The sequence below is a fragment of the Cavia porcellus genome, unplaced genomic scaffold (assembly GCF_034190915.1).
Source record: "Cavia porcellus strain 051 isolate PalLab524CR breed Dunkin Hartley unplaced genomic scaffold, mCavPor4.1 scaffold_4, whole genome shotgun sequence".
Taxonomy (NCBI): domain Eukaryota; kingdom Metazoa; phylum Chordata; class Mammalia; order Rodentia; family Caviidae; genus Cavia; species Cavia porcellus.
In genome coordinates, this window is record NW_026947487.1 from 119,578,840 (window position 1) to 119,591,750 (window position 12,911).

Below are 12,911 nucleotides of genomic sequence, written 5' to 3' on the forward strand. Positions count from 1 at the left end.
AGCGGGAACGAGCAGGCTGGGAACGAGCAGGCTGCGAGGTGTGCACACTGCCTGGAGACCGCCCACAAGGTGCAGGGAGCTGGGGTGCGGTCAGGGGTCCCACCCAAGACCAGGACAGAGTGACAGCTAGCTGGCGGCACCGTAGGGGAAGATGAGGCTTCTTAATGTGCTTTGCAGCTTATAAACCTCAACGTGGCCCGGGCACGAAGCGAACGGTAGCTGAGGGGGTGCGTGCCGGGAAGGATGGGCTCAGGTCACCTCCTCAGCTCCCGACACCTGGAGCCTCACCGGGACAGCAGGGTGGATTCCCAAGCAAAGGCCCGCGTCTGCCGCAGTAAGAGGTTAGACAACGCCGGGCCACGCTCAGAGCGGGGTGCACCGCTGTCTCTGCTGCTGTCACTCACCCAGATCTACTGCAGACGGCAACACAGTCTGCCTGCAGTGCTCCACAGGACAGCCCTCAGCAGGTGAAACGAAAGGGGCTGCACCGGAGCAGAGGCCCGGGCACTTCCCTCGGCAGGGCAGGGCAGGGCAGGGCAGGGCAGGGCAGGGCAGGGCAGGGCACGGCCGGGAAGGCCCTTTCCACACCGCTCTCCGGCCCGGGCCAGAGGTGGCCTGGCATTAAAACACTTAAAAATGCTAACAGAAAGGGCAGAGCCGCGGGGTATTATGGGTGATACACCTTTCTTAACACTGTTTCGTGTGTATGTTTTTGCTTTTTGAGCGGGGTCTCACTCTGCAGCCCAGGCTGCCCTTGAACTCACACAATCTTCCTGCCTCAGCCTCTCGAGGCTGGGACGACAAGTGTGAGCCACCGTGCCCAGCAAACACTCTGTTTTCTAAAAGAGGAATCTAAAAGAAGAAATGCTTACTTTCAAGATGCCCTGATTTCCAAAAGGCCAAGGAGACATGTGCCTCAACACCTCCCCTCACTCCTCACTCACCCAGTGATCCCGGAGACCTGCAGGGCCACTGGCCTTGCCTTATCTGTCCTAGAACTGATCAAACAAATGCCCTATTTACCTACCTCAAGTTACAGGAATCCAGAAGTCTGGGCCCCGAGGTGAGCGGCGCAGATTCCGAGCTGGGAGAGGGTCCAAAGCACTGAGGTGCCCGACAACTCCCCAGATACCCTGCCCAGACCCTGCCCAGCATCCCGCATACAACAGAGAGCTGCCAGCAACACGGCCGCCCCAGGGCTGCGGCTGCCCCAAGCCTCCGCAAGTGGGAGGAAATGCCGCCTGTGCTCGGGCTATCAAGGCGGCTGACCACTGCTGCGGGCCACCAGTCTCACCACTTCAGGCGCTGAGACCCCGCCTCTCTGCACACTGTCCCCCAGGTCTCTGCCCACAAGACTCTAGCCCAAGTGCCCCCTTCTGTAAGGCACAGCTCCCTGCTCCCCTGACGCGCACATCTACTGCTTCTTAGCACACCTTACATAACAGTTCTGCGATGGTGCAGGAACCTCCACAGCACATTTCTGCAGAAGTCCCGGCACCCTGCTCACCGGTCCCTCCACAGCATTGTGACCCCACTGGGCCTGGGCCTGGGCCTGGGCCTGGCAGGGAACCTCACAAACCCCAGTCTGGTTGTGACATCCCAAGGCCAACTCTCAAACACTGCACCACTCGTGCTTCTGCGCCTTTCCTGGGTCAGGACCAACCAGCCCGGCACCTGCCCCAGCTGGGGGCAGAGAGGCACAGCTTCTCCCGAGGAGCTCCCTGCAGCACAGTGCCCAGGGCCTGAGCACGCGCCATTTCCAGGGCGCCACTTCCGGGGAAAGCTTCTCCTCTTCCCTGGGGGACACGAATAAGTGGCAATTCCCCCTGCAGGACACACTTCTGAGTGTGGGATGCCACACACAGCACCGTGATTACATGACCAGCAATGGTCCACCTGGCCAGACGTAGGGTTGGGATGAGAGACGAAGCCTGGCTCTGCTCACCAATGGCCCTCGAGGCCTGGAAGGAACAAAGCCAGCACGGGACGTCTAACCACCCGGCTGAATCGGATTCGCCGCAGCGCACCGCGCTGTCTGCCCGTCAGCCATGCAAGGAGCACCAGAGCCTCGGAGCCACAACCAGTCCACACAGACCAGGGTGCGGCCACAGAGGCAAGTGCACGTGTTAAACGTGGCAGGGTCTGAGTCCGGGCACTTTATTTTGTGCCACTGCAGCACTTTGATATAATCAAAATGAGAGAAGATACATGGTTTTGGAAAAGGTAAGAGAAAAATCACATCACCTGCAGATCCTTCAAACCAATAAAAAACTTTGTGCTCTAGACACTTTGAACAATGGACCCAAAAGAATCTGAAAGGAACTGAATGCATTACTGCAAATCTATAATCTGCTATTTGGAAGGCTGAGGCAGGAGGATCTCAAGGGTAAGGCCAGGCTAACTTAGTGAGGCCTTGTCTCAGAATAAAAATTTGGGGGAATTTGTTAAAGATATAGTTCACGGGACAGTGGTAGAGAGCTTGCTAGCAAAGTTTCAATGTCCTGTAAGAGGTGGGAAGAGCCCAACTTTGAATGGGAACCATCTTCTTGTTCAAAACAAACCAAAGGGCTGGGGATTTAGCTCAGTGGCATAAGCACCTGCCTTGCAAGCGCGTGGTCCTGAGTTTGATCTCTGGTACCGATAAAAAAAAAAAAATCACACAAACAAATCAGAGCAGATGTTGGGCATGGTGGTCACACTTGGAACCCCTGGGCTCTGGGAAGCTGAGGCAGGAGGACTACAAGTTCAAGATCAGATTCGGCAACTCAGCACAAAATAAAAAGGAGCTAGGGATATAGGCAAAGCCCTGAATTCAAAGCCCAGGTTAAGAAACAGCACAGCTGCTTTAATCAGGGGACGGAATATATTCCAAACACTTAATTACTTGAGTAACATTTTATTACTTGGAGACATCAATAGTGTCTGCGAAGCCCTCTGTATTCCAGACGTTCGGGAGCCACCGGGACCTCCACAGCCTGTCGCTTCAGGACCTGCCTTATACATTCTGAAAACAAGCCGTGCTCTGACCAGTCCAAGGCACTGACCGTCACAACACATGGTACTGTGAAAGCACAGAGCAGTGACAACGAAGTGCCCCACCAGAGGACAGCAGAGCCACCACACTGAGCGGGCAGGGTCAGTCACAGGACAAGTGGCACTTTCCACCCCAAATACTCCATATCATTTGTACAAGTTAAAAAGTCAGGCTGGGGACTTAACTCAGCAGCACAACCACCTGCCTGGCAAGTATGAGGTCATGAGTTCGATCTGCAGGACTAATTAAAAGTACATCTTTCTTTTTTAATTAAAAATAAAGCCAGGGAGCTGGGCATGGTGGCTCATGCCTGTAATCCCAGCACTCGGAAGGCTGAGGCAGGAGGATCGTTGTGAGTTCGAGACCAGCCTGGGCTCCAAAGTGAGCTCAAGGCCAGCCTGAACTGCACAGTGAGACCTTGTTTCAAAAAGACAAATAAATAAATAAATAAAGCCAGGGGAATCCGGGCATTTACAAAGCTGAGGCAGGAGGACTGATGTACATTTGGGCCAGTCTGCACTGAGTGCATTAAACAAATAGAATAAAATCAAAATGTGCCCCACACAAAACTGAGTAATAGCAACCTCAGGGCTTAACCCTTGAAGTGGCTGTCACTCATTCCTCCACTCCACACACTTCCCTCAGAGCGGCAGGGAAATCACAGGAGGAAACACCAGCCCCCCACTGGCTCCCCCACAACAGCAACTCTGGCAAAGGAGAAAAATGCACAGGTCCCACGAGTCCTCCGCACGGCTTTAGGTCAGCGGCCCTCCAGTCAGCCCTGTGCCCTGGAGCCTCGGATTCTCTGGACCTCACCCCATTGGCCACACACTGAGGGCCCCTGGGGGTAGAAGGCCACGGTGCTGGCACACACCCTGCCCTGCGTGGTGCTGTGGTCTTCAGGCGCGGGTCAGCGCGACACTGCTTAGGGTAAACGTGCTCTCCACTGCCTGCTGATCAGGTGTGTCCAGATGGCCTGGTCTGGGTCTTAAACACACATGGTCTCGGCAGCCAGCTAAGAAAAACTATTACTTAAAATATCAAGAGAAGGTTATCTGGAAAATGTATCTTCCTCTCACTTTTGCTGTGAACCTAAAACTACTCTAAAAAACAGTCATAAAAAATTTAAAGGCATAGCAAGACATACGCCAGGTGTGGCCAGCAGCACAGCACCGCTTAGTCATGGCTTTGGTCCCAAAAGTATGGCAAAAAATGAAATCCAGAAATTGTGTTTTTTGGGCTGGGGATTCAGCTCAGTGGCACAGCACCTGCCTGGCAATTGTGAGGTCCTAAGTTCAATTCCCCATATTTCCCCTCCCCAATTTTTTACTTTTTACATTTTAAAATACCATACTTTCTCTGGTATAAGGAGCCAAAGTGTAAACAAGGACTAAAATGTGTACTAGATCCTGGGAAATGGGAAGAAAATGCTCAAACAGGAAGGCGGATACAGGAGGGGGTTGGGGGAAAGGAGGGGACAAGAGAAAAACAGAATGAAACAACAGAAAGCCATTGTAAACACTGCGGGGGAGGGCTGCAGGGAGGGCCGGGATGGGATGGGACCGAGGCGGCAGATCCCGCTGGCGGTATCTGAAGTGGCTGATACGCCGTTTTGTTTGTTTCTGCAGGGATCCAACTCACAGCCTCAGCTTGCCAGGCAGGCACTTACGCTGCTGACCTAAATCCCCCGCCCCACTGATAGAAATTTTTAAGAAGCCAAAAAAAAAAAAAAAAAAAAAAAAAAACCTTTTCACAACACTGTGCAAGAAACTCTTAAAAGCTCTAAAGTTAAACTGTATTTCTAAGCTCTGTTCTACTTCCTCAAAGCATCAACATGTCCCATGAAAAGAAAAAAGGCTGACACCTGTATAACTGCAAGAGGCCCAGCGGGGTGGCACAGGCTCACAACCTCAGCACGAGGGAGGCTGAGGCAGGAGGATCACTAGCTCATGGCCTGCAAGACCCGGTCTTAGAAAAAGCACCGAGGAGGTCCTGTGGTTTGGGCGTGGGGTTTGCAGGGTCTGCGAGGCTAGTCCTGTCTTTGGTCTCCCTACACACCCAGGCGCCCTCCCACTCAAGACCCTCCTCAGCATGTCCGGCCAAGAACATATTTTAATGACTCGGATCAGAGTCTCTCAAAAGGGCCAGGAGTGGTGGTGCAACCTGTGCTCCAGAGACTGAGGCAGGAGGACTGTCTCGAGGTCCAGATTCAAGGCCAGCCTATACTACACATGACCAGACCCTGTCTCAAACCCTGGCCTCCAGCTGGCCTCCAGCTCAGTGGCATACGTGCCTGGCAAGTGCAAAGTCTTGAGTTTGATCCCCAATACAAAAAAAAAAAAAAAAAAACAGGTGGGTTTTTGCCAGGTGTGGTGGCTCATGCTTGTAACCCTCAGGAGGCCGAGGCAGGAGGATCGTTGTGAGTTCAAGACCAGCCTGGGCTCCAAAGTGAGCTCAAGGCCAGCCTGAACGGCACAGCGAGACCCTATCTCAAAAAGAAAAAAGCAAGCAAACACACCCATCCTCCAAAACATTCTACTTTCAATTTTACAACTTTACCAGAAGAAAAAAGAGCCTGCCAATACGTCTGTACCCGATGCAGAACGATGAAAACGGGCAATTCTCCCTAAAGCAGGACAGACAGTCAGCAAACCTCTGCCACCAGCAAGCCAGAGGGACAGAAAGATGCGAGAGGAGGCAGCCAGGAGTAAAAGCAGACTCCAGGTGGGGGGTGGAGCACTGCCTCCTCACGGCTCCCGCCACTGAGAGACTCTCGAATCAAACCGCACGGGCTCGGGACACGGGCTCGGGACAGCCTTCGAGGGACAACAGAAAAGGAAACCGAGGACCGAGGTCAGGAATAAAGGTGCAGACAGACCTGAAGGCCTCCGAGGGCGTGAGGGTGCTCAGGGCAGCCGCCACCCCTCCTGTTCCGTCCCCAGAGCCAGCAGCCGTGCCACGACAGCAGCATCACCCACCCGCCCTTTCCCCCGGGGCCGCCGCCGCCAGGGTGGCCAGGCCAGGCCAGGCCAGGGCGGGATGCAGTGGGGGCAGCTTCCGGCTTCCCACGTCTGCAGGGCAGAGTGGGGGCACTGCTGAGGGGCTCCAGGACAGCAGAGCACAACGAGCTCAGGACAGTCTGCACACAGAGCTTCCCTCCCCATGTGTGGCCAGTCCTACAGTCCCCCAGCGCACCCGTGGGCCCCATCTCTACACCAGTTCACCCAACCCAGACTAACAGAACCGGACATTCAAAGACCTTCCGGAAGACCACTTAGACGGAAAAACTGCAGTCCAAGCACATGCAAGTCTTTGGAAATGAACATTTACACTGCTGAAGTGGCACTAAGGTGACAAATGACAGTAATCCAACGGCCCAATGCCAGCAAATCCCCTGCAGACAGAATTGAGATTTGTGGCGACAGTGATCCTCACACGTGTGGCAGTAAACAGTAATGTCACAGTCTGGCTGCAAATTCCGAGGATTCTTCCTCACGCTCCGCTGCACGCAGTGAGGACTGTCCTCCGGGACCACGTTCACTAAGCCACTTGAAAGCCCAGACCTGTTGGCAGCCCGTACTTACACGTCTGAAATAACTTTGATGTTACAGACTAGACTCTTCTCAATGACTTGAACCCTCCATTCCCAGCCCAGCAGGAGGAACGCCGTGTACAGCCGGCACAGAACCAATGCCAAGCCTGGACCCCTACCCCGGCCGAGTGCCCTCGAGAGACCCACCACCGAGATCCCGCTGGCCCCAAGCACAGAAGCTGAAGCGCGCATGCCCTGCGGAGACGGGAGCAGGACGGGGATGGGGGAAGGGTTAGGTGCTGCACGCCCTGAGCCAGGCTGAGGAGCGTGAGTGGGGCAGGGACCCAGCACCCCTGCCTGGCTGATGCTTCACACGCGGCTGGCCATACTGAAATAGCTGGCTCTCAGGCGGGTGTAGTGGCTCAAACCTGTAACCCCCGCACTCTCGAGCTGAGGCAGAAAGATGGTCCCGAGGAGACCAGCCTGGGCTACAAAGTGAGCTCAAGGCCAGCCCGAACCGCAGAGCGAGACCCTGTCTCATAGACAAAAAAAAAAGTTGGCTTTCAAGCTAGGAAGGAAAACTGTCTCCAAAGCTCCAGTCAGAGATTCTCCCTTCCACGGCTCACCGGGTGGGTCTCTCCTGGGAACTGCCCGGAGACAGCTGTCGAGCAGCCCACTGAGGCACTGACCGGGAAGTTGGGACTAAGGAGGGGCCAGCACCCCGAGGCTGACACCCGGCACCATGCACAAAGCAGCCTCGTGGAGACTGCAATGACCGTAAGTGGTCCCAATGGTCTCCCCAGCTTTCCAGGCAGAAGGCAGCACTGGGAGCTTCAGTTTATTACTCAAATCATTTAACCAGTTCCCGGGAAAAGGAAACAGAGTTACTTATAAATTAGCAATGTAGCAATATTTCAACTGTGGGGATCCCAACCTGAGTTTGTTACAACAGGAGAGGGAAGGACACAGTGTTCTGGGGTTCTGTGTGCACATTGAGGAAGACACCCGCACCACTGCGCCAGGTCCCCAGCCCTGCATCTTGGAAGATAGGTCAGTCCCACTAAGGCGTCCATGCTGGCCGCAGATGTGTACCTCTCCTGCCTGAGTTCCCAAGTAGCCCAATTACAAGAGTGGGCCACCAGCTTTTACTACTGCACTTCCACCCTGGGAACAAGGTTCAGCCAACTGCTTCCCACAGCGGAACTGATAAACTTTGTAAATCGAAGTCCTAACCAGTTACCCTGGAGTGCAGCCTGGCGCAGGACCTTCGGCACCAGGTGCACACCTCTAACCGTGGCGCTGGGAGGCAGGCAAGGGGACGGCCATTAGTTTGAGTCCAGGCTGGGCCACACAGTTGAATTCAAGCTCAACCTGAACTACACAGGAAAACCTGTGTCAAAAAAAGCTGGGGGACTGGGTGTCGTGGCACACGCCCCTAATCCCAGAAGCTGGGAGACTGAAGCAGGAGGATCACTGTGAGTTCAAGGCCAGCCTGACTCAATAGTGGAACTTTATCTCAAAAAGGGAAAAAAGGGACCTGGGAGCGGTGGCACACGCCCATAACCCCAGCTCTGGGAGGCTGAGACAGTAAGACAGCTGCAAGTTCCAGGCCAGCCAGGGCTACAAAGAGGGCTCCAGGCAGGTCTGAAAAGGCATCCGGAACCCTGTCTCAAAACGACCCCCCAAAAACAAAGACAAAGAGGGGCAGAGGGGACTTGGACTATTACTTGTTTTACAACAGTAAACAAGCAGGAAGACTATCACTGTACTTAGCACATAGTAAACAACCAGTGTTTTGGGTTAACCAATTCTTGTTAAGACTAACAAAACTTGTAGTCCCAGCAGTCTGGGAGGCTGAAGCAGGCGAACCCCAAGTGTGAGAGCAGCCTAGGTGATTTAGCAAAACCCTGTTTCAAAACAAAAAAATTTTAAAAAGGGGGTTGAAGGTATAGATCAGTGCAAAAGCCCTGGTTTCAATCCCCAGTAACAAAGAAGGGGAGGGAGAGAAAGAGAAGAGAGAAGAGATAAACTACAAGACCTTTAGCACACAACGTGCAACTGAATAAAACAAATTTATTAAAATGCTCCCCAGCCAGGTTTGGAGGTACAGATCTTTAATCTCAGCACTCAGAAGGCTGAGACAGGATGACTGCCATGAATGGAGGCCAGCCTGGATTACACAGTATATTCAGGGTCAGCCTAGACTGTAAGACTAGTAAGCCCTGTCTCCAAAAAAAAAAAAAAAAAAAAAAGGCAAGTTTATCAAGTATGATTCTATGTTATTTCCAATATTATTTTAAAAGTAAAATCGTGAGCCAGGGATATAGTTTACCACACAGCACCCTCCTGGCACGCACAAGACCCTGACTTTGCTGGTACCAAAAATTAAATAAATAAAAAATAAAACTATAAAAAACCAAACTATTTTCTTTGCTCCCTTCTCCATGCTAGACCTTAAAAACATTTAAAAGCCACACTTTAAAAAACTAAACATAAAGCAATGTTGAGGCTTAAAGTTCAGCTACCATTTGCCAACATCCAATTTTCTACCTGTGTATACACAATATGGTTATCTAGAAACCCAGATACTAGGATAATCAATGCAAAAGAAATTACAGTTCAATAAAGTGCACATATTATCACCACTAATTAAGGTTTCAAACCTTTTTATTGTAATTGTGCTTATTAAATAAGGTGAATTGACTAAATGTGCTTTCTTCATCTCACAATCACAAAAATTAGTTCGCAAAAACTTATACTTGTTCATATTAATTTTAATAAAATAAGCCAATTAAAGCCAAGTTGGGCAAAAGTCAAATACAAATCTCTTAAGCAAATTTCTGAGAAACACTTCTGTAAAGACTTTTCAACTATTAAGTGCCTTTCTGATCCAAAGAAAAAGCCCCACACTAAAATATTTTAGAGAAACAGGGCGTGACAGCCCACTGAGGCAGGAGAATCGATGCAAGTTCGAAACCAGCCTGGGCTACACAGTGAGTCCAAGGCCAGCCTGCACGGCATTGTGAGACCCAGTCTCAAAGATTTTTTAAAAAATTAAGAGAAGTAAATATACAAATGGACAAAAAAACGAGAGACCTGATGCAAACTAAGTACCACAAATTTAACAAAACTGCGATTTCCTCTAAAACCTAAATTTTCAAAGCTTGTTTGCGAGTTCTAAATTTCACAACATGCCTTAGTTTATCAAAATCATTATTGAGAAGAGATCTGATCAGGTCAACTTTATCTGCCCAGACAACAAAAACCAACTTGCTTGTAATGCGTTATGGGTTTCACTCGCCACCAGTTTTCCAAATAGCTACTGTATTTCCCCGGTATATAGAAGTATGTAACAATTTCTAGGGATTCCATGTCCACAAATCAGGTTTAAGGCAAGCCCGACAAGTAATAACACCGCATGATGCGGACTTTCATCCAGGACAGTTGCAACCCGGGGAGCGGCGGAGAGCCACGCGAACTCTACTCTGCTCGCAGCGCCACCCTCACCGGCAGGGCTCCGGCTGCTCCTCTGCCCCAGGGGCTGTCTGAAAGCACCCCGAAGCCTGCACGGACCCTGTAACCCGGCGCATTCGCGCAATCGGTATCATCAGTGCACGTGCAACTGCGGTCCCTCCGGCTCCGCTCGAGTTTTCTTCGCCACGGTGGCCTCAGCTGCAGCTCCGCGAGTCGGCAGAACGCCAGGAACCGCGCCACCCCGCGTGGCGACGCGGCCTGAGCGCCCGGGGGCGTGGGGCACCCGCACCGGAGCTCGGCGGCCCCAGCCCGCCCGCGTGTGCCCGGGCTCGGCCGCTCCCCACGGGGCGCAGGACCTCCCTGTGCCACCGGGGACCCCGAGGCTCCCGCTCCCGCCGGGCCCGCGACCTCCGGCGGGCGGCGCTCGAGCGGCAGCGAGGGGCGCGGCGCGGGCCTAGACAGGCAGCATAGCCGCATCCCCGCCCCCCGACAGCCCGCCCGCCGCCGGGAGCTCGGGCCTGGCGGCCGGAGCACGGCCTGGCTACCTGCGGGCCGCGGAGGGCCATGGCGGCCCGTTTCAATGGGACTCGGCACCGCTCCGGCTTCTCACGCCGCGTCCCCCGCCGCCGCCATCTTCTCGCCGCACGGACGCTCGCGTCGGCCGCCGCGCCTGCGCACAGGCCGCGCCGTGGGGCGGGGCACGCTCTGCGCCTGCGCGCCGGCAAGTGGGCGTGTCCGGCCGCGCGACTTTCCAGCTCCGACTCGCGCCCGGCGGGCGGCGGCAGTCACGTGGCGCCGTATCCCGGAGCGGCCGCCGCGGTTCGGCCGGGCGTCGAGGGGCCGCGGACGGTGCTGGGAGCCTCCGCGTCGGCGCCTTCATTCGTTTCCCCCCTCGGACTCGCGCTCGCTGCGGGCGCCGGCGGGGAGGCGCGGCCTCTCGCCTGACGGCGGGAAAGAAAACCGGACCCGCGGCTGAGGTAGCGGGAGGAGAGGGAGCGGGGCGGAGGGCCGCCGCGGCGGAGCGAGCGGGAGCCGGGACGAGAAGCGGGGAGCTCCGGGCCGGCCCCGAACCCGTGGCTCCTGCGCGGTCGACCCGGCCGCGAGTCTGCGAGCGCCCGTGCCTGCGGGAGCCTCAGCCTGGCCCGGAGGGACCGCGACCGCGGGGGAGCGCCTGTGGGAGGACGGGGAGGGGGCGGGGGCCGCGGGGCCGCCCTTCCTGGCTCCGGAGGACCGAGCGCGGGGAAAGGACGCGGGATTTTATAATCGGGCCTGCTGCGCCGGCGGGACACGGCAGGTACTCGAGTTACCCTCTGCCTCCCGGGAAGGTCGCTCGGAAGGGTCGCTGTGCTCTTGCCTGGTTTGTTTCCTGGCCGGAGCCTTGCCCGGGAGGTGGCGCTGTGCTGCAGCCGCCCGGCCTCCCCCTTCTCCCTTGTGATTTTCTTTCGCTTTCCTTCAGCCTTCTGCCAACAGAGTGCAGACTCAGCCACCGTGCCCAGCTCACACTGTGTTTTGGGGGGGATTTTGTTTTGTTTTTGTCTTCTTGAGACAGGATCTCTGTGCCATTCAGGCTGGCCTTGAGCTCACTTTGTAGCCCAGCCCCGTCTCGCAAAGATCCTCCTGCCTCAGCCTCCGGATAGATGGGATGGCAGGTGTGCACCACCATGCCCGGGTTTCACACTGTGTTTGGGGCTCTTTCCCTGTGACTTTGGGAGAGGTTTGAACCTGGATTGGATACAGCTGCTTCATGAATTATTGGTATCTTAAAAATATAAACAATACACTGTGTCCGTATTGTCAGGTGTATTCCAAAGAATTAAGAGATGAATGTCATAATGTCTGCCAGCTTGTCAGTGGCTCAACAAAAAAAAAACCCACTCACACCCCAGTGTACAAATACAGTGAAAGTTGTCGATGGTCAGATTTGAGGTTTTTATGTCTGAAATATTTTACAGCAAAAAGCTGAGACAGGTACTGTATCATTATGATGATGATACTGTGTTTCTCTGCTTGATTGCTGGCACAGAAAAATAAGATCTACACATGGAAGAGACTGGCAAGTTACAGTAATGCACTTTTGATTTTTATCATAATGTTTCTTGTGCAAAAAAATGAAAATCATAATAAGATCTAGCACCCCCCCATATCCTCAGATCCCCCAGCTTCTATTTATTTATGTATTTTTTTGGAAACAGCCTCACTAAGTTGTTCAGGCAGAATTTGAACTTGTGATCCTCCTATCTCACTTCTCAAGTGCTGGGATTACAGTCAGGTGCCACCATGCCCATAGAGTTCTTAACCCAAAGTGATAAGAGTATTTTAGTTTGGCCTGTGGTGTCTGGAAAATTTTTTTCTGGAACTCTGAAGATAGGAAAGAGTGCTCAGCAGTGTGACCTGGGGCAAGTTTCTGATTTCTCTAGACCTCAGTTTCCTTATGGGTAAAATGGGAGAGATACCAGCTGGGGTGTGTAGGGAGCGGCTCAGAATGGCTGCCGCTGTCCTGCCCCTCCCAGCTGAGGGCATTTTGTGTGTTAGCCTACATTTCCCATGATCCTCCCCTTGCCTACTATGCGCATGAGGTAAGCACCTTTCCGCTTCAGCCTACATCTCCCATAATCTCTTGTTGACATCACTTCTGCTTACCTATGTGCCCACATATGACTTCCTGCTAGTCTGGTAGCCCCGCAGCATATGAGCAGATCCAAGCTGGCTCATCCTGTGAAGCCACATCCCCTTTGACTCTATATAAGCCATGTTCACTTCCTGAATGAAGGGACTTGATTGGAATTGGTCAGCTTGTCCTTGTCTCTCTTTTCTCTTGCCCAGCCTCCATCCCCATCCCCTCTCCAGGCGAGGCCTACAGACCAATCCGCA

The 12,911-nt window shown here is 53.6% G+C and overlaps 1 protein-coding gene across 1 annotated transcript in view; it reads right to left on the reverse strand.

Moving 5' to 3' along the window:
• Positions 1–10,823, reverse strand: part of Usp10 (ubiquitin specific peptidase 10) — a 48,317-nt gene extending 37,494 nt beyond the window's left edge. Inside the window, exon 1 of the mRNA XM_003460925.5 lies at positions 10,586–10,823. Within this exon, the coding sequence (XP_003460973.2) occupies positions 10,586–10,606 (21 nt within the window). The 5' untranslated portion in view covers positions 10,607–10,823. The remainder of the gene's footprint in view (positions 1–10,585) is intronic.
• Between the last annotated feature and the right edge of the window lie 2,088 nt (positions 10,824–12,911).